This window comes from Colobus angolensis, unplaced genomic scaffold (assembly GCF_000951035.1).
Source record: "Colobus angolensis palliatus isolate OR3802 unplaced genomic scaffold, Cang.pa_1.0 Scaffold309, whole genome shotgun sequence".
Classification (NCBI taxonomy): Eukaryota; Metazoa; Chordata; class Mammalia; order Primates; family Cercopithecidae; genus Colobus; species Colobus angolensis.
In genome coordinates this window covers 2,474,094-2,500,641 of record NW_012116366.1, presented here as the reverse complement: position 1 = coordinate 2,500,641, position 26,548 = coordinate 2,474,094, and the positions used below count along the sequence as shown (strand labels likewise).

The following is a 26,548-nucleotide window of genomic DNA, read 5'->3' as shown; positions in this document are numbered from 1 at the left end:
AGATAAGATTCAGATGTGCTGGAAAATGTGCTAAATAAAAAGGAGGTTATTACTACCCTGTTTGTTTTCTCACCATGGCCACATCAAATGTTTTAACTCACCTTCTCGATTTTGTCAAGCCATTCTTTGTTGGATGCAAGTTCTGCCATAAATGCTTGATGCTTCAACCATTTACTGTGCAGATTTCTGGCTTCATCGTAAGACATGTCCTGGGCTGTGAGCATCTTCTCATTGATCCAGAGAGACAGCTAGGGAAAGATCAGAAGGATTCAGAGATTGTGATCCTAGACATCAGCCTTTTTTCCGACTGCAAAGGGTTGTGTTTATGTCATATTATGCATACTATACACATTTCCATGGTGACAGACAACCAAATATTTAACTTCACAACTCCGACCCGTCATGACAGGTGTCCATTAGATGGAGCTTGTACCTGAGCTCTGCTCCAAACTATTATCTAACATTCACTCCAGAAGTACAAAAGCTCTATAAGCTAGCTTTCAAACTGTTTGGCACTCAAAACTGGCTTTCCCCACAAAAGGCCCGTGTTTAAAATTCTGCCCTAACCAGTCCAAGACACGACCCTTTTTCTCTTCCAAATACCTGTGTCAGCTATACCATGTTAATCATGATTGACTTTTACCCCATTTGGCAATCCTTCTAACTCTTTTAGTTCTTTTTATTTAAAAAAACAAAACAAAAACTACTTATTTATAACCTCCTTTTTGCGGGTGCATCAAAGGGAATGCCAAAAAGCATAAATAACTTGCTCACTGTAGGACTAAGGCAACAATGATGCCCTTTCAATGTCTCCTTCAAGTCTGAGTCACCTTCACCTCTTTTTCTATAGCCTCAAGTTCTCTAAAAACCTTTCATTCACACCAAGAACACTTCACAGGACTTGATTTTGAGACCCAACATGTCCGCTTGGATCTGAACTCTGGAGAGCCACACAAAGGCTGCAGGCCGCTGACAGACCTGAGAAAGGAGCTGTCTTACTGGGGTCAGCCAAACGCCAGGCCCAGACCCACTTTTGCTGGCTTCCATCCCGAATCGGCCCTGACTCACTACTGCTTGCCTGTAATGGCCATGCCAGAGTTCTGATTCCCACTCCATTTGCTGTGCTAACCTAGGAAGAGCTTTTTGTTTGCCCAGGCTGAAGATACACAAAAGAATGCAGAGCCAGCCTGGAATCAGAAGCAACCAACTGAAGGGACCATGTCCCTTCTCCTGAGTGACCGTGAGGAGCCCACTTTTATACCAGTTATTGTCACAACAAATTGGCACCTTAAATCCTCCATGGTTCTATCAACAAAGATCTAGAAGTGGCACATAAAACCAGTAGAAGTACTTACAGAATTAACATTTCCAAGGCCCTTCCACTCCCGCTGTGGGCTGCTGCCAGGAAAGGCTCCCCCAGAGATTTGTTTTTTGGAAATGACATCAAGGAGAGTGATGTGGGTCACAGGAGCCCCCCGGCTCTGAAAGTGGGTGACCTCTTGGGTATTGTCCCTACCCTTCTCGGGCTACTCACCATGCAGGGAATGGCACAGGGGGCAGAGGGTGGGAGGGGGTTAAAAGCAAAAGGTAGTGAGATTTTTGATGTCACTCTCTGTTGAGGGAAAAACTAGCAAATCTCATAAAGCCCTTCGTCATCAAAGACAACGGATGTATTACACAATAAAGGCACTGCACTTCCTACTTTGAAATAATTATCTATGTTCCAGTTTTCTGGGCAGCTAAATCTGAAAGACTATGGCCATTCAATCTTAGGGGAAAAGAGGTTAAAGGGAAACTGAATGACAAAATTTTTCCTTGTATTCTGTACATACACACAAAATAGAAGGCATTTATCGATTCCAAGTGCCAAGGACATTCACATATTTTCACTATTCATAACCACCTACCCAAGAGGGATTAAAGAGAGAGAGAGGGAGCGCTACATAAAAATCAGAGGCTTATAAACAAATCTGCTCTTTGCTGAACACATCATCCTACAGATAAAGCATCATGCGATACAGCACAATGAAATGGATCTATGGAACTTGCTAGTTCATCAGCATTCTGGAGCCAGAGTTACAGTTATTATTTGTGGGCATTTACAAAGGTCATTTAAGAATTTACTCATTCTCTGCAGAAAAGAACACTGTGCAGATTGGAAAAAGGTAAGGAAAAAATACTTTGATCATTGAATTAAGCTAACAGCAAAGGACTAACGCACATCCCTGCACCAGACACATGTAGACATACTGCCTGCCTTCCTGGAAAAATAAAAATCAGTTCCAGAAAATAGGTGGTATAGTGTGAGGAAATACAACAAAAAAAGGAACACCTTTAAAATCATTCATTCATTTTTCAGGATATCACATTAAAATAACACTACAGGCCAGGTGCGGTGGCTCATGCCTGTAATCCCAGCACTTCAGGAGGCCAAGGCGGGTGGATCACTTGAGGCCAGGAGTTCAAGACCAGCCTGGCCAAGAGGGTGAAACCTCATCTCTACTAAAAATACAAAAACTAGCTGGGTGTGGTGGCACATGCCTGGAATCCCAGCTACTCGGAAGGCTGAGGTAGGAGACTCGCTTGAACCCAGGAGGTGGGGGCTGTAGTGAGCCGAGATCCCACCACTGCACTCCAGCCTGGGCAACGGAGAGAGACTCTGTCTCAAAACAAAACAAAAACACTACAAAGATGATGATGGTTTCTATCTTCCCACTGTAACTGGGAATAGGAGGGTCCCTGCTCATTCCAGCATACTGTATATGCCAACATACTGTATTGCTGGTACAATAGTTGTCCTCATCTAGGCGGTGTTTACGCGGGTGGCAACAGGGGTAGATCTTACAACCCACACCTTCTCTAGCCAAGGCACCCAACAAGGAAGGAAGCCGAAAAAAGAGACAAACCCCTGGATTCCCCATACCTTGAACACTACCAACATCCTGTAATAATAATAAATTTGACCTCTGAGTGCTCTGTAAATATCTACCAGAATGACAGGTAGATTATCAAATGCAGGGCTGGTCCACACACAAACACCATTCTCAAAAGATTCTGGCTTAAAAGGGGTACATTTTAATAAGGCTGAATGATGGAAAAATTTATAGCCAACGACTGTATCACCCTTTTGATTATAGTACTATACCAAGGGTTTTAGAGCCCCCAAGCTTGACCTAAATTCCACCAACCATGCAGAGACTACACATGCTGGTGTGGGATACACGACACCTCCCACACGCACTATGGCTGTACTAACTTCTAATGTGGCTCAAGGACAGACAGGCAGAACAAGGGAAGACAGGATAAACCAGGATGAGTTGGCAGAGCAGTCACATGGAGATATGCAAATCATCTCCTCGACATAAAAAGCCCCACCTAAACTTTCCTGTGTCCTTTGAGGAGAAGTCACAGAAGACAGAGCCCCTGGGCATGCCTCACAATCACTGGAACTCAGCCAAGGTGTGTGTGGAGGAGAGAACTCCTCATAACCAGGGATGCTAATTTAGAGCAAGTGGAAACACAGATCTAAAGACCTATTAAGACTGACCATTTCCTGTGATTCCATTGGGAAGAACTAAAACTTTATGTACTTATTTTCCCATATATGTCTACTTGTGAAATCTACATATGTCAGTGGAAAATAAGAGACTCGAAATTTCCAATACAAATGAGTTTCTCTCAAGGGTTCCCTGGCCACTCATGTGCTCGCTCCCTGGCCTTCTTTTTCTCAGATTTAACCTTAGCTTTACCATGGTTAGGTAAATGAATTTCATCTTACTAACTTGCCCTTTAAAAGCAGGAGTGTGGGATCCCATTGACCTCCCCATCCCCAGGAGTACAGGCTGAGGTTACAGGGAGTCACTGATGGTTCCTCAAGGTGGAACAGGGACTACCAATCTGTGAAATGCACAGTCCAAGCTGCAAACACCTCTTCATCCCTTTTACTCCCTATGGTGAAAAATGGCAACTGGTATTACTGCAGCACACTAGGCCAACTCCATATAGCTAGCTTTAGATCCCATTACTCTCTTCTATGCCCTGTCTTGGAACACGAATGCCTCTGTAAATGAGTATCCTATTCAAATGGGTTACTAATGCTTGCGTGTCACTTAGAAGAGGCACTCCTGTCTTCAGCCTGTCTGGCTCCAGGCAAATCCCCCAGAGACCTAGATTCATCAATGTGGTGCTTAAAGCTGACAGACCCTAAGCTTATAGTTTAGGGGCTTTCCTTCTTAAGGTTATGCTGCAAGAACATATTGCAAGATTCACAGTAAGACAGCAGTTTAACGGATGCAAAGGATTGCTTTTGTTATACGTGATCTAACGCAGCTGTCATTGGAGCCGTATTTCTTTTAATGCACAGTCACACGTTTGCGTGCAGGGTGTCTGCGATGATAGGAGTTGTATGCTCAGCATATGACCTGATTCTACCCCCATACTCTTAGCCCCATCAAGGTTCCTGCAGTTTTGTGTGGATATTCCTCACCCCATTTTTGCCTGAGGATTTTTATTTTAATAAACCAGAGAGGGCTGAGTGTCTGTTGTTCTCCGGCAGAGAGAGAAATATGGTATGCTCATGAACTCACATGTGAAATCAGCTAGATGCTATTCTCCAACTAGTGTGCAGAGAAACTACTTTTTTCTGGCCAACTTTAGATTTCAAAGTTTGTGCACGTATCAGAAGAGCATGAAGGAGTACAGTGATCATCAGATTAATACCACATGTTAAAACTTGGTGCTTGGAATCAGCATTACTGCTCTTTGCATGTTAGATACAGCCTGAAAGAGGGATAGATGAAGGTCTTAAGTGAATAAGAAACTAATTTGTATTTTTAAAATCTCCACTTCCTACCTGATAGCCAGTTTCAGTTCCCTTTGGTTCTTTCCTTCCATACCATTGAAATGTACATTGAAGAGTGAAAACATGACACTAAATGCTTTTAGGTTGCACAATATTCTAGGACATCCATATCCAATAGAACTTCCTTTGACCATAGAAATGTTCTATATTTGTGTTGTCTAACATGGTAGCCACTAGTCACAGTTGGCTATGGAGCACTAAAATATAGCTAGTGATGGAAGAACTACGCTCTTAGTTTTATTTAATTATAGTTAATTTAAAAAGAAATAGCCAACCAACCATAAAGACATTGTGGCTGGTGGCTACTGTAATGAACAGTGGAGTACTATACTATTAATATAATATTCTAGATTATAATGATCTAATTAAGCTGTAACTTGTAGGCTGGAGAACTGACGAAGTGCCACATATCCCTGCCTGCGAGTCAAATGGGTGCTATGGATTTCTGGTTTCATTAATTTTATAATTCAAAAGGCTCTTGTGCTAAATGCTGGTTGGCAATTGCTATTACTGGAATCCAGGAACGGAAGGATTAAAAAGCAACATACCTCTTGACAATCTTGCAGGAATTTCTGTAGATCCCTGTTGTCCTTCAACCTCATCAAAAGTTCACTGGCTGTCTCACGATTCTTCCTATGTCTATTAGAATGGTAACAAAAATAATTTTTAAAGAAGAAAGTAGAGAATCTTGAAATACAGAATACAAATCAATTTCTTCCCTGAATTTCTAACTACGCTAAAAAGAGTTCGCTTGCAGTTCTCAATAATGTGAAGAGACAATATAAAGAGATTTTAGCATCCTCCAAAGGAGTAAGCCGCAGTCCCAGAGAGACCCAAATACCTGCCCAAACTACACAACAGGCCGAACATACTGTCAAATGATCTATACAAATCTGGTGCCTCCTAATCTGGTGTTGAGAAAAAAATACGAGCACACGCTATGTACAAGTCCTTATTTTAGGCACCGGGGGAGAACTGGAAACTTATTTTCAAGAAGCTTATAACTGGATGACACATACAAGGCTAAGAAAATATATATAATCATGTAACTGGCTTTAAACAAATGTTTCCTGATAAACAGTTTCTCATCTTAAAAAAAACTCACCAAAAATAAAACAAAAAGGAATGAAAATTTTTAGACCTGTAAGACTACATACTAACTCAATTCCACTTTTAATCAATTGATAAGGGTAGTTAAAGCTCAAATAAGTTAAAACACAAAACCTTAAATAAATAACTTGTAAGAATTAGAAAGAGCTGCTGAATTTCGTAAACGCTAAAGTAAAGGGGGTGCTCACTCCCTACTTGGTTCCTTCCCCATCTGCTGTGAAGGTGCCAGCATTCTTTGGCAAACTTCCTTCATGCATCCAGTGGCTCAGAGACTGGAAACTGAGAAAGAGCAGCGTGAATGCCTAGCAAAGGATTGTCTTCCAGTGGCTCTACCACAACAGGGGAGAGCTTTACTTCCAATAGGGGAGGACCCACTAAGGATTCAGAAGCACTGCCATACATACACTTCCTTGATATTCCTGAGTTGCCTAAGCAAGAAAGCCAGTCTATATTCAGGGTATTAAGACAGATAAAGGAAGAGTGCAACTGAGGACAGCTGGGTTTCCAATCTGATTCGTAGAGCAATTTCTTACTGCCTGTGCCTGCACAAGGTCTCTCCTCCATCCGCCAAACCCTGAGGCAGGGATGAGGAAGAACATATAGCCTTGGATTCTCCACCACGCTGAGTAAAAGCAGCGTGGTGAACACGTGCTGCTGACTGGTGTCTGAAGAAACTTCCCCAGGAGAAAGAAAGATGTTAGAGTAGAGATGCATGCACTACACAGGCCCTCAGTGGCTGCGGACAATGCAGTGTCATAGCTGTCGTCTGCCTGGAGAACCAAAGGAAAAAGCCCTCTGCCCCTATAGCTCCTGCAGGTACCAGTGGCTACAGAACAGTAGAAATTATACATATTTACATGTTATAACATCATATATAATTATATTATGTAAATTACAGTATTATATACAATTGTTATAAATAAAAATATTAGGCATATGTTAGATAGAAATAATACCTTTTTAATTTTTTTAAGTTGAAAGGAGTTCCATAGCATCAGGAAAAGAGATTTTAATATGCTTACCCCACATAGGCAAAATGCAAACATAGAAAAATAGTTACACTATAATGCTAAATGAAAAGAGTTTATACATATTAAACGATACAAAACTCCAACGCATGGGTTACAAGCCAAACACTTAAATGGCATATGCTACAGATGGGATTAAGGGCAGTAGTTCTCCCCTTGAAAATGTTAGACATTTACTGCTTTTATAACAACAAAAAATAATAAAGGCCAGAGACATTTTATGTCATTGCATCTATCATCAGAGACCAAAATTAAATTAAAAAAAAAAAAGACTGTTAGTGAATTTGGGCTAAAAAGAATTAGTCATCTAAGAATGTGGATGGGTTACGAAGGTCAAAAGGAAATTCCCTTCCCTCAAATTCCAATTCTATTTCGAGGGGAGTTCAAGAACGCAAATCTTTAGAAAGGAGGTAATATGAGTTGGAGTTAGTGACAAATGCAGGAGTCCTGCCCCTAGTCAAAGGGATAAAGGATTCCATTCCCTTCGGCATGGCATCTCATTTAAGTCCTACAGTGGCAGGGAAGAATCCCAGATACTGGAAATTAACAACAGGACACACAGCCTCGCCTCTCACGGAAATAACAGAAATGAACGCAGCTTCAAACACTGTCTGGAAAGGTTCATTAAGGGAGAAATACAACCAGACAGAATCCTGAATGTGTTTCTTATATAATCAACTCTCACGCATGCCCAGCAGATACCTGCCCGGGCAGCCTTTCTTTTACAGTGAGACCATCAAGATGGGAAGGAGGAGGCAAGGATTTAGAATCACATGTCCAAATGACGCCGATCTATGCGCAGGTGTGACAATGGCCTTTGTGTGGTGTGAAACACAGCCATGCAGGCATCTGGGACTGCCGCTGACTCAGAAAACACTAAAAGAAGCGAGTGTGGCTTAATGGTTTACTAGTGCAACGGACATCATTCACAGGAAGTGAAACTCAGGAAATTCCATGTTGGATCTCGGATTCAATTATAGGCAAGGGCCTGAGAAGGACCTTCTAAAACTAGGCTGTAGCTTCCACAGAACTAAGAGTGCTTTTCCATCTCTCACGTTCTCTCCCCGTCAGAAGACTCAAAAAAGCTCCCTCATCACATGAAGCAGATGTGGGTGTTCTGGTTTCTGTGAATAGTCAAGAACCCCAGGTGCCTGAGTGAAACAACTGGGTAATTTTTAAGCCTGTTTTCCGGTGTGAGAGAGGGTCTTGCTTTATGAAGCTGGATACTGTTCCTTGTTCCCCACGAACTGTGCTGTGGCTGGAATTTCCCTTTTGGCCAGGAGCTCCCTCCCTCCCTGTTCACATCCGCTAGGGCAGGCTGAGGACAGTCTCTCCCCACTCACAGGCACTCTGAAGGCCACTCATGCCCCACCCACATCTGTTAGAGTCAGTGTCTTTGTTCTGGTACTCTTTCATTTCAACAGCTCAGGAGATTTCCTGAATGTAAGCACATTATAATGACTTTACATTCTAGGAGAATCGCTTCACCACAGCGTCAGGATGTTTCGAGGAGCGGGGATTAGATCTGAAGGTTTAGATGTTTACTTAGCTTGTGCTCCTACAACACCTGGAACTCACAAATGTGTGTGTTTTCATAACAGACAACTACCCTCTAGGGTCAGTTTCAGTTCTGTGGGCCTCTGGGGACATTAAAGTGAAATCAGAGTTCAGTTAACATCAGTGGAGAAAAATAAGAAACTGTAGTTCCTCCTGATGGCAGCTCATCTGGAAGCTCCCTCCTTCCATCTTTATTATGCTTATTGATAGTACAGGGTCATTTTTACATTTCTTTTTTAAAACTGAGGAAACCTAAGGAAGCTCTGGAACACCAGGAGCCCGGGCTCTTGGTCAAGGGCAAAAGGAAGGTTAAGCCACAACTGAGGACTGCTGCTGCTGAAATGTTTTCTCATATCCAGGAGTCTTGACAGCATCATCCGCTTCCAACAGCTTTGTACTGTTGCAGCACTGGGGACATAAAAAGAAACCAAGGAAGCACCAAGACAGCTGCACGCCTGCCTGAATGCACATGTCCCTAACAGCCAAGCCCACCTGTAGGAAACCAGCTGTGTGCATCTAACATGAAGTACATAGGATACCTTATTTACAAAATACTCAGAGTTAGTATTACAAAAAAAGGAAGTCTTTTTCCTCTAGGTTAAGAATGCTTTGCCCACTGTTTCTCACACTCATTTAAGGAGGGTTTAGTGGATTTATTTTTCTTTTTTGCAGCTGTTTTAAAAGCAACAGATACAAAATTATAATTAATGTAAGTTATGCTCTATTCCACAATACCACCCTAGAGAACATACGGTTCAGGCTGGGAATCAGCTCAGAAAAAAAGATTGGAAGTGCTAAAGACAGGAGTTCAATCTTTATTGGAAACAGAGTCATCCCCTCTCCACCCATCTTATTTTAAGTCAACCTGACCAGGGGTCCCAGGAAACCCTCTCGGATGTGGTAAGCAAAGGAGTATTTTTCCTTTCCAATATACCTGAAGGCCAGAAGAGAGGCACAGAGGAAGAGTTTGTTTTTTGATGATATCAGTCTCACAGCAAGCCCTTAAATTCAACCCAAACTGGAACAGAGGCTAGTGACTGATCCAGTGGCTGGTCCAGACTGGCCTGTGCTAGTGCATCCAACCCCTGATCTGCCCCAGCCTCCAACTTAAGTAACCAGGGCAAGGCAAGAGTAAGGGGTGAGTCAAAGAGTTAGGGTTAAATGGAGTCCACTGGCCTCCAGCCAGGCAGGAAATCTTTCAGACACACACACACACACACACACAGACACACAAATAAGTAAATAAATAAATAATTTTAAACAAGAAATGAAGAAAGTGTATCCAATCCTGGAGATGCCCTGGCAGAAGAGGAAAATAACCTTTGCTCTTATTTACCTCCCATCATGAAAAAGATCCTATTACAGCACTATCCAAGCCAATTTTCTGAAAAAGTCCAGATTATGTTCCTTTGTGGCTTTGCCAGGTACTCAGAACAGACCAACTTCACCCTCCCTTCCCACTCTGCTGACAGGTGTCTTTCTCATGGATGAAGGGAAACATGGGCTTAGCTGGGAATACCTGGCGCCAGGGGTCCTATCAGGTGATACAAGCATGTGTCAGTCCTCAAAGGGCATGGCTTACACCTGAATGCGACGCAGCATTGCAGCTCTTACAGGTCCTTAGTTAAGAATTAGCTTGGCTTCTCAGGCTTTCTTTCCTTTTGTGGACACTTGTACATGTCTCACCAGAACCACATTCTCAGGCAGTCATGCACGGCTCACTAATTTTCTGTTTGGGTAGATGAAATTCTGCTGGGCGCCCATATTCCGCCCACTGGGAAATTTATGCCCACACTCCCAAGGGCTTCTGGCCAACGATTCAGAAGTTTGAGGGCCCCAACATGCAAGTCTCCCTTAAGAACCTCAGAAAACTGTACCTGTCGTCAATAGAGTCCACCTTCTCCTGGATGCGATCTGAGTTGATGTTCCCATCGCTCACCAGCCTCCGGCCAGTCTCCACCACAGCGTTGATCTTCTCCTCATTGGCGTCCATGGTGGTCATGAAGTCCTCTTGCTTTTTAATTGCTGCTTCAGCTCCTTCCAAGGTGGTAGGCATTTCAGTGTGAGCCAGAACATACTCCTTATTTAAAAAGAGAAACATGTTATAACGGATCAATGAAGGATTTCATTTTCCCGTGTTCTACATTTCCATGCAACATACTTCACACTTTCATTACACTTACATGAAATAATTAAATCACATCAAATTAAAAGTTACGAGGTAAAAAAACCCAGTGGGACACTGTAACTGACCGAATTTCCTCAGGGCTTAAATGCTCTAAATTTTTTTTTCCAAAGTGAATGAGGAAAGGAACCAAAGCTTTGTGCATCAGCCTCAAGGGTCCTCTCACGTGCCCGTCAAGGCAACAGTAATGTACCCTTCATACTCTCTCTTTGAGACAGTAGCAACCCTGAAGTTGGTGACTATCCTCAGCTGTTTTTATTTCTCTAATCGCTGCCTTGTGTCCTCAGGTGAAGTCCCTGACCCTTTTAGAGCAAGAAGACAGATTGGTCTCAAGAAAAAAACAAAATCTTCACTGTACTTTTTTTTTTTTTTTTTAAAGAGACAGTGTCTCATCCTGCTACCCAGGCTGGAGGGCAGTGGCACAATCATAGCTCACTTCAGCCTTGACCTCCTGGGCTCGTGATTCTCCTGCCCCTGCCTCCCCAAGAGCTGGGATTATTGGAGTGAGTCATCATGCCCGGCCCTCACTGTATCTTTTAAATGGGATCAATACCTCAATTATGAGGACATACTATGTCCTAAATGGCAGTTGAAATCAAATAGTACTTGGTAAGGCAAAGCAGCTCCTATGGCAACCTTCAATTCCTGTCCCCTACAATGTGATGGATTTCAGCGCCTCAAGAGTATTGGGAAAAAAAAGTCTGTCTCTAAATTATCCATATAATTCCATACAGGTGTGGGTTAAATCAGCTGCCCCAGCCAAAACATTTCAAAAGGCAGCCAGGGCTGCTTTCATGGAAAGGAAGCAAAGGCAGGAACAAACCTTACCTGGTTGTTAAGAAAGGCTTCCGCTTGCTTCGTGTCTCTGAGGAACTGCTGGTAGGCATGTGACTGGGAAAGGAGATTTTGTCTGTTCTCCCACATCTTGTGCAGCTCGTTCCATCCAGTGTCCAGGGCCTGCAGCCGCTGCCGCAGAAACATGTACTGGGCATCGGTCTGCCCCTGGGTGACCATCTCGCCCATGTCCCTCATCTTCTGGTAGTCCTCCTCATAGTTGTCAATCTCGTTCTTGATGTTCTCATGCTGCGTGAGCAACTTCTCGGCCTCGGTCAGGGTGTTTGGCATGTCCTCCGAGGCGATTGCTGTCTGGGTCCTAGAGAGCCAGGACTGGAAGTCGTCCAAGTCCCGTAGGAACTGCTGCAGCTTGCTGGCCTCTCCCAGGGAGGCCTCTCGGTTTTTCAGGGTGGTCTTCATCTCCTCCCACACGTCGCTGATCTCGGCCAGCCGAGACAGGATGGCCTGGGCCTGGTCGGGGTGCTCGGACTCCAGCTTCTCCGCCTCCTTCTGCAGGTCACTCAGCTTTGCCTCAATGGCCACCAAGTCCCGCTCCATGCCGGTCAGCTTGCGCTGCAGGGCCATGACGCCAGCCAGGTCATTGCCCAGGTCCTGGGTGGACTCGATGACCTTGGTCTTTTCCCGAATCCAGGATTTGGTTTCATTGCACTCAAGGTGGTAGTTCTGGATGCTCAGGGCAGACAGCAGGGCATCCTTCTTCCTGTCAACCAGTTCTCTGAACTGGCTCCACCTGTGAGTGCAGGGGCAGGGAGCGAGTGTGAAAAAGGGAAGATCGACCACGGCTGGATTGCAAAAGGAACAGTGATGGGTTAATGCTGCTTATCTGTTTTCTCCATCTTTGCTTTCAGTACATGCTTTTTGGAAAATTATCTCACTCAGACTACGAACACCAAATATAATGTAAATGGCTCAGGGATGCAATGTAATCTGGAAAAAGCCTGTCACAAAGAGGAGTGTGTGACAGAGCTACAATGTGAGCAATTACAACACATCCATTCCCAGAGTCAATTAATTCATGTCTGCAACACACATTTTACACATCTCTGAACTCCACCTAATGAATGTTTTCCAAATCTAAGACTCTAAGACTGATGGTAACCTTCAAAACTGGGGCCAGGTGCCACAACTTACTCAAACATGTTTACTCAACAAAAAGATAAGAGTGGAACAAAGGTCTGCCCTGACAATCAGGACTTTCCCATTGGCAAATTACATGCTAGAGTCCTGTTCCTGAAGTTACTTTAAAATGGATAGCACAGGTGTCATCTTGATACCTTCTACACTGGACACAGGTCACACCAAGGCCCTAACTTTGGTGTGCAGAGGGGCAGGCGCTGGGCTGGCTCAGATCATCCTCCTGCAACCAATGATGTTGCCCTGAGAGACACTTCTTATAAAACAAGGACATGTCAAAAGGCAGGTGCCAATGCCATGACATCAGTGTTGCAATGTCAATGACCCCATGTGGGAAATTCCCAACAGCAAGGCTCGGTGAGTGACCTCACCCTCCCCAGCCCCACACGCGGGAGGCTGGCAGGCTGCTGGCTGCGTGCTCACCTCGTGTTGAGTTTGTCCTGCTGGGCTTTGATTTCCTTCTCACTTGGGTTGCCACTGTGCATCAGCTGGCGTGCAATCTGGTTCACCACTGCGACTCGGGAAGCCTGGTTGTTCATTTCTGGTTCTAGGCTCTCAAATCTGAAATGGCAATTTGACAGGGTGGTTACTTCCTGGGCCACTGGTGGTCACAAGGAACAGGCCAGTGACTGGCAGCACCCCGCTCACCTGTGCTGGATGACCTCCAGATCCTCCAGCTTCTCTGGGATCTGCATGTTGTTGAGCCACTGCTCCTTTTCGTCGATCCAGAGCTCACAGGCGTCGGCCTCGCTGAACATCTTGTACAGGGCCAGGGTGTCCTGGAGTGCCTGCTTCCGCAGCCGTGTCAGCTCTGCCACCTCCTTATATCGCTCCTCGATGCCCGACAGCCTGCCCCTCACATCTGGAGACTCGGCATGCTCCTGAGGGAGGGCGCTGGCTTGCTCGTGCAGCGTGTCAAGGGTGGGCCTATAATTGGCAATCTCTTCCGCCACGTCCTTGTGTTTCTTGACCAGAGACTGTGTGGAATATTCATCGTGGCCCACGTCGCTGCTGGAGACAATCTTGAGGATGTCCAGCATCCAGGCGTCAATGTCGTCAGCATCTGCCTGGAACTGGTGCAGCAGGGAGGCTTCCTCCAGGCGCTTCTTCCGAATGGCCGAGAGCTGCTCTAGGTTGGCCCACTGCTCCCGGATGTAAATGATCCTCTCACGGATCTTCTCCGACCCGAAGTGCTCCTCCGTGATCATGTCTTCGCCTTCCTTGATGGCCTGCTCGAAGTGGCCACTGCGGCCGCTCATCTCGTCCTCGAACGCCCGGTGCTTGCTGAGCAGGCGCATGACGCTGGTCAGGTCTTTCCCGTAATCGTCTGAGGACAGGATCTTCTCCTTCTCCCGTATCCAGCCTTCCTCTTCTGCCATCTCCCAGAAGAACTTCCAGAGGCGGCGGGACTCTTCCAGACGGGCCCTGCGCTCAGCCGCCAGCTGGCAAAGCTCTTGATAACAGAACTCCATGTGGGCCACGCGGTCTCGGATCACCTGGGGGTCGCAGGGCTTGTAACCTGTTTAACATCAAGGAAGGAATGTAGGTGTGTGATGGAGCTCAGCATGGGTGCAGGCTCACCGACAGGCCGTGAGCTACATCCCATGTACTTATGATTACCAGCTCACTGCTAAATCTAAATGCAGGGCCATGTGATAAGGCAATGGAGCACCTTCTAATATCTTGACTAGAACAGCAGTGAGGGCAATGATAAATATTTTTTTTTTTTGGCCCAACCGCAGACCAAGTGATCATCCTCCTGCAAGAAAGCACTTGAATCATATAAAAAAGGCAATTGAATATAATTATTTCTAGAAATACATGAAGCAAAACCAAATCATTCTAAACATCCTCCAAACAGAGATATGCGCAACCAGCTGTGAAAACCAGGAGCCGCTGGAGCAGCCATACCAGGGTGTCGGTGCATGGCCAGAAAGAGTGAGGTCTGGCAAAAGTCTCACTGCCAAACACCAAGCCACTCAAAGCCAAGCAGCATTTGTGTATTTAAGGAAAGGACATATGAATTCCAGAAAAACAAGACAGAGTTAGTGTTCAGAAGGCCACTCCACTGTATCTCATGCTCCCATGACAAACCCACCAGGAATGTATAGTGGCAGAGTAACTTCAAAAGCCCCATTGTGTTTCTGTAAGTATGAACCTCTGGTGATCTGGAGGTAATGCTTGGAATGGGCCATCCTTACCTTCCCCGTCTGTTGCGAACTTCTGGGCAGAGGCATTGACACCTCTCACCCGCTCTGCCTGGATGCCAATGTCTGCTTCAACCAGGGTGTGCTTCTGTAACAGGTCTTCCACACCAAGTAAGTGTTTGCCATAGTCTTGAGACAATACTAGCACCTGTGCACAAGAAGCAACCAAAAGGACATCTGTGACTATAGCCTTGACTTCAGCATGATGTAATCTTTGGACAAACAGAGAGCCAGCAATGAAGCTGTGCCTTCCCTCTAGTCTGCCATGGACCCCACACCTTCAGGGGAAGATGATGGTCAACAAACCAGAATAAAACAAATCAAACCTGAAGACCTGAGTCAGGAGAGCTATCACAAACTAACAATTACCAACCTTGGAATAAGCAAGTCAAATCTACACTAAAAAGTGCAGAATAGAAGAAAAAGGTGGTGAGGGCCAGCAGGGGTGGGGGTGGGGAGGCTGGGCAGGGGTGCTGTATGAAAGATTCCAAAATATAAACTGAAACTTCAAGAAGAAACCGCTGCAACAACTACTTAAAAATAAAAAAATAAATAAAGGTGATAGACTTGGTCACTTCAAAGTTGAAAGAAATCTTTTAGAAGTTGCTGAGCCTGTAAGTGAATGTTTTTCCTCTGTTAAGAGCTTATTGGTATGCCTCTACTATACTTACACAATCTATGGGAGAAGAATCTACTTGAAAAGCTTATAAGCCACATCTTTAAACCAATAAGGAGAGCAGGGTCAGGTGGCTGTCTTGCTTAGCAGACCCCAAGCAACTTCTAGGGTTTAAGTTTGAACCCACTGATATTTTCTTGTTTCTTCCATCAACCAGCCAAATTTGGGGGGCTCATTCTACATCCTTACCAGATGGGATTTCTACTTCACTCTTACTTCTGAGAAGTCTCTGGACCAACTGAGTTACAATGTGTATCATGATTTACAAAATGAAAAGTCCCTCTCTGCTAGATTTTACGAACGTTTCTATTTTGAGAGGTCAAGAGAGACAAGACCTAAGAAAATCATAAATCTGGAACAATAGGAGGGAAAACTGATGGTATCAGGTGACCTTGCCCCTCTGCCAGGAACAGTCCAAGAGGTAGGCAACAGATGACAGTTTATATCCTGGGAAGGGAATCTCTTGCATAAGGTCAAGCTTGGGAGCACAGTGTGCTGAGACAAAAGGAGGTTTCATGGGACTGTCTGAAAACTGACCTATTTTCTTCTATCTACAAGGCTAAAGGCTTTCCAGCTGGACAACTGCTTGACATGGCTGAGCATTCCATGGCCTGCATCGGAGGACAGGAACAGGTACAGGGCCATGGCATGATAGCAGGTCTCTTCCTGGGAAGGAGGACCATCCTTGCAGTAACTGGATGAGATAGATAGTAAGCACGATCTCCATTTAAAGACCAAGAAAGAGGGCTCAAAGAGGATTAGGCAACTCAGGCACTCACAATCAGAACTCTGGCTGCCTGGTTCCTGATCTCTCCTCTGCGGCACCTACCACTCCTTCCTTCTCCCCATACCACCTCTCTGGGACCCCTGCCCAAAGTAGTACCACTCACTCAAAGATCAATGAAATGGTAAGTTAGTTTAACCCTGAAAAATTAAAAATAAAGAAAACCACAATGTGATTGATTCCCTACACTGGAATATATCTAAGATAGATGTAAATCACAGAAACAGAGCTCTAGCTACTGAACTTTTTCACACTTCATGTCTCATTTAATTCCTGAGCTAGCAATCTTCCCATGGGTGATGTGGCTCCTCTCTAGCTCTACAGGTGGGCAGTTAGACAAGGCACACAGCTGTATGTAGGGGTTTAGTGAATGAGTCCCAATGAAGAGAGTGCTGGTTGGATCAGCTCTGTCCTCTTTCCTTTCAGTCAGATTTTACCTTCATTTCATCCATCCAGTCCATAATGTAGAGCATTTCCTGGAATATCTTCTGCAGCCCCAGGTTCATCTCGAGCCTCTGTCTCCGGGCCCTGAGCAGTTCCAGTAGGTATTCCCAGAGTCGGATGACATTGTCCTTCCTCGCTGTGATGCGCTTGATGTCGTGGTAATTCTCGGCCTCGAGCTCCCTGGCCACGGCTACCACAGCCTGCACACGCTCCTCGTATGCGGCAATGTCTGTCTCAATGGCCTCGTGCTTTTTTGTGGCGGCCTCAACTGCGGGAAGGTCAAACCCAAAGTTGTCCTACAGAGAAATGGAATGAAAAGAAGGAAAATAAAAAATCCACCCAGGCACGGTGGCTCATGCCTGTAATCCCAGCACTTTGGGAGGCTGAGGTGGGCAGATCACCTGAGGTCAGGAGTTCGAGACTAGCCTGGCCAACACTGTGAAACCCTGTCTCTACTAAAAATACAAAAATTAGCAAGGCGTGGTGGCACGTGCCTGTAATCCCAGCTACTTGGTAGGCTGAGGCAGGAAAACTGCTTGAACCTGGGAGGCAGAGGTTGCAGTGAGCTGAGATGGCATCACTGCACTCCAGCCTAAATGACAAGAGTGAAACTCCGCCTCAAAAAAAAACAAAACAAAACAAACAAAAAAACATTTCCTGCCCCCTGCCCGTCACCCCCCTGCCAAAGGAAACAGAACAGACATGAAATATTGAGCACACATTAATCCCTGGTGGTCTTAAATCCAAATCTGACTCCTGAGTCTCCCACCTCACTGGTCTCTGCCTTGAACTTAGATGCCCTCCTGAAAGCAAACTAGTAACTGCTCATTTTGCAGAGGAGCCCAGCTCATATCTAGTACCTGACTGAAAAGCTAGAGCAGGTGATAGCTTATATCAAGTCAGGTGGAAAAGCAAGCCAGTTTTGCTTATTTCACAACCAGTCTAACTGCCTCGAAGGATTAGTTGGTCAAAGATTAAAGAAAAGAGAGAAACTGTTAGAACTTATAAATGTGAACAGTTCACACACACTCAATGGCTCTAAACAAACTCTGCTTGAGCTGCTTCCACATCTATGAAAAGTTAGATAAACAGAAATATATATTAGAAATTATAAACATCCTCTTCATGGGAAGTAGCCAAGGTGACCTGACAGTTCCTCCAGAATAACGAATGTCGATAAGCAGCTGTCCTTTGACCCTATGCCCCTGGCATATGTCTGTGTTTCTATTACCCCAGGAACAGTCTTTTTAATAATGTCAAGAGCAGAACCTGAGACACCAGACGCTGGTTTTCACTCAGCCAAGTCTCCCTCATAGCTGCCTTGCGATCAAATCTGCGGGCGAGCTGTTCCAGTTTCTCCTGTCTTATGAGCTCATTCCGCAAAGCCAGTTCTCTTTCGTGTTCCGCTTTTTCCAGTCTTTCCCAGGCCTACAAAAATGAAAATACACACATACACAAACACAAACAGTTTCTTGTAGTGTTGAAGGAAACTTCCGTGGCTACAGTCAACAGCTAGTATTTCTCAAAAAAACCTGACAACTTGAATGGGAAATCCCATTCCCACCATCATTGACTCTCAAGCCTTGAGGAAAAAAATGGGTTTTTCTCTCAGTGTATCCTCATGGGAACGCTCTTCCGTTATCTAAATCTAAAGATTCTGTGTTGTACTTGGAAAACAAAACTGTAGATATGAAGCAATATAAGTAAATTATAAACCTCTTACTTTAAGAGGAAATAAATTATCTTAAATAGCTTTGATCATATAAAAAAGATACATGATTTTTCTAAGAATTCATACGAATTTCTCATTCATTCCACCCTGAGCCACTTTAAAAAAATTTAAACATCTGAAATTTCTTTCAAAATCCTGACCTACTGTCTGCATTAAATTCATTCGTATGAAATGTATTTCTTCACATAAAAAAAAAAGATCGAACATTCCACTCAAAGGAATCTAAGTGGGGTCAGACGCAGTGACTCATGCCCGTAATTCCAGCACTTTGAAAGCTGAGGTGGGAGGATTGTTTGAGGCCAGGAGTTCAAGACTAGCCTGGGCTGCAGCGAGACCCTGTCTCCATTAAAAAAAAATTTTCTTTAATGAGCAGCAAAAAGGAATGTAGTTGTGTACAAGTGACCAGAGTTCTAGAATTTTCAAATTTCTTTCTAATTGGAAATAATGCCTGCTGTGAATTTCTATAACTGCAGGCATAATAGGCATGATGATTAAATAATTGCTTATTTGACAGCTTCTCTAATGGAAGAAGCCAACATCCTAAGCCTCACAACCACTATGATTCCAAACACATGAAATTTCAATTCTCCTTTCTGTAATTTACAGATGTTTGAACCAATTGCCTCAGATGAGAAGTAAAGTGATATGTATCTGAGTAGCAAGGTGTATAGCCTGCGCCAAAGTTGGTTTGATAAAATCTAGTATTACCCCCCAAAGCCTCCAGCAGCCTAGCCCGGCACCATTGTCTGCTTGGTCCTTTGCCACACCTGAGTACCAGTTGCCAACTGTCAATTCAGCAGGTGGGGACAGCCCCTTCCAGTCTCTTGTCCTCTTAGCAGTCGAAACCGCCTGATAGAACCTGAAGCCTCCAGGAGGTCAGGGCCCATGCAGAGTCCAGATCCACTTTACCTTGTTGATGTCAGAGATGAGCTTCCCCTCCCGGGGCATGTAGACCTTCTGGTTGTTGGCCCTCATCTTGCTCTGAATGGTGAAGAGCAGCACTTCCAAGTTCCCCTTCTCAGTAAATCTAAACACAGGGGAAAGCATTCATTTGTTACTGGAGGAAAAAAATTTCACACAGTCATGCATTTTAAAAACCATTTAACTCTGGTCTGACTTATGTGAAATGTATGTCAAAGAGACATCAGGAGGTTGCTCATTGGCTATATATTACAAACCTTGAAACATACCAAAGTGTGGAATTTTTTCATAGTTGGTTGTTGTTGCTGACATTTATATTTGAGGGTGTCAAGGGCATGCAATACTCTTTGTATTGACTTCAGTCAAGCTTTAAACCCTAAATCCTGGACAATGGACTTACTTCATTCATTCAGTGTAGCTGAATGCACTCAACACGGATTATTTCAAATGTCTACCTAATGTAATTTTCAATGGGTTTCAGAGACCTTACCAAGGTATAAGCAACCGTTTTCAGAAAAGAAAACATGACTTTGGAACTACGGTAAGCAACAGATAAGGCCTACAATCCTTATTCAACAATTATGAACTTTAAAAAGATATGAAAAAAAATCAAACTGTTTTGGGGTTGCAAAATTTGATCTGAACTGTTACGAAATTATTTATTGTCTTTATCTAATGTAATGTGAATATTTACACATTTTGCTACAGATACTTACTGGGCTTATAGACTACTGCCTTAGTCCCATCTGGGGTCTTGTAATATACAACAAATGAGCTGTGCTGTTTTTTTAAAATCCAAAAATTATGGAATCCTGAAACACACTGGGCACAATGGTTTTGGATAAGGGGTTGGGGACTTGTACCATTTCTTAGAATTCTCATATATCCTGTATGTCAGTGGTACATTTCTATTGGGAAGGGCTCAGAGAGAGCATGATCTATCATAAATCTCAGCAACACAGAATCAGATGAAAAGAAGTAGGACATGCTACTGAGAGGCATTCAGTTAAGAGATGAGATTACAGAAATCAGAACACAGGGGTCTGCTGGCTACAGTGATGTGTCTTTCCATATTAATGATCACACACTATAATCTGCATCTTACTTGGGTGGTTTCTCCACAGTGCGGTAAGTGTTGAATGCCTGAAGCTGCTGTTGAACCCCGACCAGTGAATTGGCAAATTTGCGATTGTTCAGAATGATGATGGTTTGTTCAATCCATTCCAGAAGGTCAGAGGCAAGTGATTCATACTTTTCAATCATTTTTTCTGTTTCAATAGCATTATCAAGCACCTGTAAACAAGGGATAGAAAAATTAAAAAGATCATGTTGCTCCATAAGTTAAATACGATTGCAACCCTATACGAGTGCATGCACACTAAATGACCGGCTTCGAAACAGTTTGGCCGGCTCTGAAACAGTTCGGCCGCACCTGGGCACAAGCATTTTAACTCAAGGAACCATCTGCTAAGAGGCACCTAGACTGTGATTATTTGTGAGCAATGACAGCCTAACTGCAATTGGCTCTGTAACTTCCCAACCCCCAAGCAAAGAGATTCTGAAATCCCTAGAGAAACAAAAGGGCTCTATTTAGCTTGATCCTGTCCCATAAATGCCCATTACTTTTTGACTTCACTGCGTTGAGAGGACAATGTCATCTGGTCTGAGGTGTTTTGAAAACATGGTAGGTGAACATCACCAAATGAGAAGTAAAAAGTATGATGCTGGGGCCTTTTCAACTGTGGTAAGTAGGATGTCACACCCATGACATTAGCCAACTCGATCAGATTTCCAATACCCAGTTTCCTGGAAAGGTTGAGGAGAAGGATGTTTCTGGGTTTGAGTTAGCTCCCAGATCCTTTCCTAAATATGGTGGCCATCTCTCCCATCTCTTGTTACCCTTCAGGATGAAGAGGCTTCAGCTGATTTCCCTACCATCCAGAGAGCCCACTACAAATTGCTATTGGCAAATTTTATGAGTGCATGGGAGAATGAGGGCTCAATGAACCTTAATTATGTTTCACAACTCACAAAACTGGCATGAGCTCACCTTTCCAATTCGTTTTCCTTCAACAGCCAAGGCCTTCATCTTAGAGAAGTAGTGGTAATAAGTCACCACATAAGTGATTATGGACTTCTCATCAGGGTGGTCCACGCTGATGTCTGTAACCCAGAGAAGACTTTGTTCAATGTACTGCATGCTACTGTGCCCCACCCAGGCAGCAGGAATGAATGCAACGACTGCTGGACAACACGGAACGGTGCAGCGTCTTCATGTTTGTACTTGAGCGTTCTGCCATCAGTGCACTAATTACGAGGATAATGAGGGTGAAACCATCTCACTGATTCCCTATTACATGAATATTCATGAAATGCCTTCCACAGACACACAGTTCCTCTCCCTGCCCTACCACAATACTGGGTTTGCTCTGCTTGAGCTCTTATTTCTTCCTACAGGACCAGCACTGCCCCACGTCACTCAGTCTTTGGATACCTTTATCTTCTTGTTACCAGTATCCAGCAGCTAGTCACTGAGTCTGAGTTGGGATGACCCTTATTTGTGGAATCCTTATTGTGACTCATTGTTCAGACCCATCCTGTCACATAACCAGCCCTGAAACAATGGCTCCCTCCACCAGCTTTCCCTACTACTCGATTTCCTTACACATAGTGTACCCAGACTGATCTTCCAGAAGCACAGCTGTGAACACAGTTCCTCCTAGCTCAAAATTACTCAGTATGAAGAATAAAGTATAAGCGCTTCAGTCCTCTAGAATCTGGCTATAACTTTCCTTCCCTTTTTTCCATCAATTTCTCAAATATTCACCACGCTTAAGTGTCAAGCATTGTCCTAAAATTAGAAAAAGAATTCCTAAATTCTATAGCGTCCTACCTCTCAGCTACTGTATTCCTTATTAAATGTTTTTGAGACAGGGTCTCACTCTGTTACCCAGGCTATAATGCAGTGACATGATTACAGTTCACTGCAGCCTCAAACTCCCGGGCTCAAGCAATCCTCCCACCTCAGCCTCCTAAGTAGCTGAAATTACAGATGTGAGCCACTGCACCTAGCACTGTATCTCTGAATCAAACTTGACCATTCACCATTCCTTATACATATCACATAATTTCCAACATGACTTCCTTTACTCATGATTTCCCTTTGTCTGAAATGGCCTTTCTGATCCCGTAACTTTCTTACTATCCATCAAGGTCATTTCAAAAGTTACCACCCAATACAACCATTTACGATCCCTACAGTTGACATTATTGTCTCCCTCCTCTATTCCCTTGGGCTTTGTATGGACACATAGTCCACTTTTTGCCAGGTTATGGTTTTTTATGCATGTTTTGTTTGCCTTACAAAATTCAGTCCTTGTCAAGGGTAGAAGCCTGTCCTGGCTAGCCACTCTACCTCCCACATTCCTGCTGTGCTGTCCTGCACAAAGCAGGTGGTCAATAAATAGGTATTGAGAGAAGGAACAAACAACTGAAAATGGCAAGTCTTTGAAGTTTGGTAATATTGAGTAAAGCACTCAACTTGGGATAGGTTGTGAAAAGAACACACAGGATAGCTCTTAACAGATATCATCAAGCTCTTTTTCAATATACATTCATACATACACCCCCGTTCCTATTGCCACCCCTGACAGCCTTGTATGGAGGAAAATTGTTTCTCTTAATTTAAACAAGAGAATATTAGGACGTACTGCTGGCACCTCCCTGCCCAGGGTCACTTAGGCAGCCAGTGGCAGTGAGGGCCAGAATCATAGCTACTGTTCCCTACCCCAGGGCTCCTGTGTCTGCTCAACCCGTCAAAGTACGCACAAAGGAGAGTGAACTGGAGGACAGCCAGAAAAAAATGCCAGTGTAAGTATCCAATTTAATCAAAACAAAATGTCAACAAAACTCAAAGAAGTGAAAAGGCAAAACTTTTTATTTAACTTGTCTGCAAGTAGATTTGAACTGATGCTCTTTGGGACCCCGGACAACTAATAATCAAGATGAAACCAACAGGACAAAAGTGAAATCAGCTGCCATTTTTAGCTCCTTGTTTTGTAATCTGGGGAACATCAATCCCCCTTTTCATACTGGGCGGTGATTAGAAAGATTAACTAATGAGCAAGTTATTAAAAAATGTTGTCACTGTGATAGGGGAAAAAAAAAAGGTTCTTTATTAAAGCACAAAGAACATGGGGAAAGGAAAAATTCCTTCCCATAGTAAGATAGGGGTTAAGCACGAAGATTTACTGAAACCCAAAGAATTTTAGTTTTCTGTTTATATTGAGAAATCATTTAATGGATTAGTACAAAGATAATTTTATCTCAACTTCCTGTAACCAACATATCAGCAAATCTGATGCATTGGAAAATAGCAAGAAGCCTGCCTGGAGGCCTCATGACCTTGATCTGCCTTTGGGGAGTTAAACTTCCTGTTCTATATTTAAAAGAAGTTTAAACTTTCACTCACATACACACGGTTTTTTTCCTCTCTAATATCTGTTCACAGCTGAGAGGATCTATAAATCTTCAGCACTACAAACAAATCCTGATATTTTAAATGCTTCTCAAAATTAGAAAAAGTTCCTATGAGAGCTCACGTTGAAATGAAACCCAGAATTAGGATTTTGTTAAGCAAGGGAGATACAACCTGGGGGACTGCTCCACACAGGTCAGCTCCAAGTTACACAGGGACTCACAGAGTAAAGAGGGATTATTAGTTCCATGCAGAAAATGGGATGAATCTGTAAGAAAGGACTGTGACTGCTGCTCCTTCCACCCCCACTCCCCTTTCACAAATATGCCTTCCTCATTTAAACTCTTACTTGCTCACAAGCAAAGACAGCCTCGTAACAAGGCCCCTGCCTCCAATCTCCACCCATCCCCATCCAACCTGCTTGCCACCTTCAGATAAATGTCAGCCAACAAGCATTCATTGAGAGCCTATGCCAGGTTTTCTACTTTTCTCCTTCGAACACAGCAGCTAAGAACCTTCAATGACTCCCTGTTGCCTGTTGCCCCTGTGGGGATCCCATCCACACTATTACCCTAACCACCATTCCCATTGAGTTGTTAAGTCCTCAAACACACCTTCCTCTTTCCTGGTTCTGCACCTTTGCTCAAGCTAGTAGCTCTGCCTGCACACGCTCTCCTTCAAACTGTTTAAATCGTATTCATCTTTCAAGGCCTTTTTTGAGTGTCATCCTTTCCACAAATCCTCAAAAAATTCCCGTAACCAAAATTAAGCTCTTCCTTTGATAATTCCCAAAGCATGCCGTACAAATGAAACATACTGACACAAAACAGATTTTACATTAACACCTGGATAGTACAGATGCTAAAAATCCCACCTGTTATCCCTTGAGTCCCTACCTTCGGGGTCCAACAGTTTAGTGAGGCCGAGGTGCTGCTCTGCCAGATTAAATGCATTCTGCAGGTTGTAGTGTGCGTTGGATTTCTTTAGTTTGTCAAAATCTATCAGGTCAGGCCTGTGCAGAACAGTGGAAGACAACAAAAATCATGGCTTGAAAAGAAATATGACCAATGAAACATGAATGTTACTCCAAAAAGGTTAAAATCACCACTTAGTGGAGTAAAACTCTAAAATACACTATTATGGAATCATCAAACAATGAAACCTGATTTTTGAATAAACACTTCAAAGTTTATTAAGAAAAAAGAAAGATTAAGGATGAACCTGTTTACTTTGTGTAGAAGAATTTACATATTCTCCCATATTTTCCTCACATGGAATGTAGGAATTTCTACCATGGTGCAACAGTTAAGGCAACAGATATGGGAAAGTCACCCAAACCTGCTATGGACAGACAGCAACCTTTTGCCCCACAACTGCTAGGATGATTTGCATGGACTTACCGGTGTTTGTGTATCAGTGCATTGAAGGCCATGCCGTCCCTCCAGCTAGTGGTGAAATTGTGAATGTTGACATTGGGGTACCTGCCAAGGACAAAGCAGAAGGGAAAAGCAACACAATTACCACATGGAGGTTTATACTTTTGCCAAGTGCTTTGTTAATAAATAAGTCTGTAAGCATTATAAAACCTAAAGCAGTGAATATCACTAAGGACAATCAAGTCAGAACAAAAATCCCATCAACTCCAGCTTGCCATAAAATAAAAATAAAACACGCATCCATGTGGTTTTTCTTGCTTGGTAATTCAATCTCACAAACACGTGAACTGTGTCGTAGATTTAAAACACTACTCTTACTTAGGAAAAAGTGACGACAACCTAGACACCTGTGAAGCCTCTGCTTCTACTGGCTTTCTACTCTACCTACAAAGACACCAGGACCTGCAGTCCCCTGTCACACATTACTTTGGGACAAGAAGTGGTGGGACTACCTGTTCATGTGACACTCAGCTTTCTTTCTTCCATATGCCACTTAATTGGATGAAGTTTGTAAAAGTAGTACCTCCCTGAAAAATTTATGTTTGAAACCTACCCATAATGAATCAGCTATTCGATATCATATTGACTATTAATAACTTTATATCAGTGGCTGATTAAAAGTTCATACCTAACTTGACCCTTTTATTAGGCCATAAGCTCTTTATAGTCATGATCACTTTTCAGCTAACTCTCATAATGGACAGAGTTCTGATTTTCATATTCTGAATTCATATTCATTAGAGTTATATCTATACCTAAAGTAGTTCTGACAGTAAATCTAATTAACCTAAAATTGGGTCTCAGTAAGTACCTATAACCTTAAACTAATTTGGTAAGAACTCGAAGGTTTAACATCAATTGAGTTCTAACAGTAGTAAGCAACAAAAAAGGTGCGGTTCTCTAAAAACAGCTTCAATGAAATTTCAATGAAAACATCAAAGGGAAACTGACACAGATAATATTAAAAGGTTATGCTAATGTTTACTGTGCAAAGAAAGCTCCCCAAAACAGAAATTAAAGGGTGAAGAAAACCTACAACTGTATTCTTAAAATATCATGGATATGATTCCTAAACATGCTTCCAGGGTTTTCAAATTCAAAATATAATGCTCTCTGGAGCTTCCTTAATAAAGAGAAGGAA

The 26,548-nt window shown here is 43.4% G+C and overlaps 1 protein-coding gene across 2 annotated transcripts in view; it reads right to left on the bottom strand.

The window, feature by feature from the left end:
* SPTBN1 (spectrin, beta, non-erythrocytic 1) overlaps positions 1-26,548 on the bottom strand; it is a 216,446-nt gene that overhangs the window by 26,798 nt on the left and 163,100 nt on the right. For both annotated transcript variants that reach the window (XM_011950583.1, XM_011950584.1), the window contains 14 exons: positions 25,372-25,452; positions 24,868-24,983; positions 21,545-21,657; positions 20,600-20,787; positions 19,483-19,600; positions 18,111-18,269; positions 16,835-17,137; positions 14,932-15,085; positions 13,379-14,249; positions 13,154-13,291; positions 11,570-12,326; positions 10,434-10,636; positions 5,410-5,500; positions 102-248 (listed from right to left, as the gene is read on the bottom strand). In XM_011950583.1, coding sequence (XP_011805973.1) covers positions 102-248; positions 5,410-5,500; positions 10,434-10,636; positions 11,570-12,326; positions 13,154-13,291; positions 13,379-14,249; positions 14,932-15,085; positions 16,835-17,137; positions 18,111-18,269; positions 19,483-19,600; positions 20,600-20,787; positions 21,545-21,657; positions 24,868-24,983; positions 25,372-25,452 — 3,439 coding nt within the window. The remainder of the gene's footprint in view (positions 1-101; positions 249-5,409; positions 5,501-10,433; positions 10,637-11,569; positions 12,327-13,153; positions 13,292-13,378; positions 14,250-14,931; positions 15,086-16,834; positions 17,138-18,110; positions 18,270-19,482; positions 19,601-20,599; positions 20,788-21,544; positions 21,658-24,867; positions 24,984-25,371; positions 25,453-26,548) is intronic.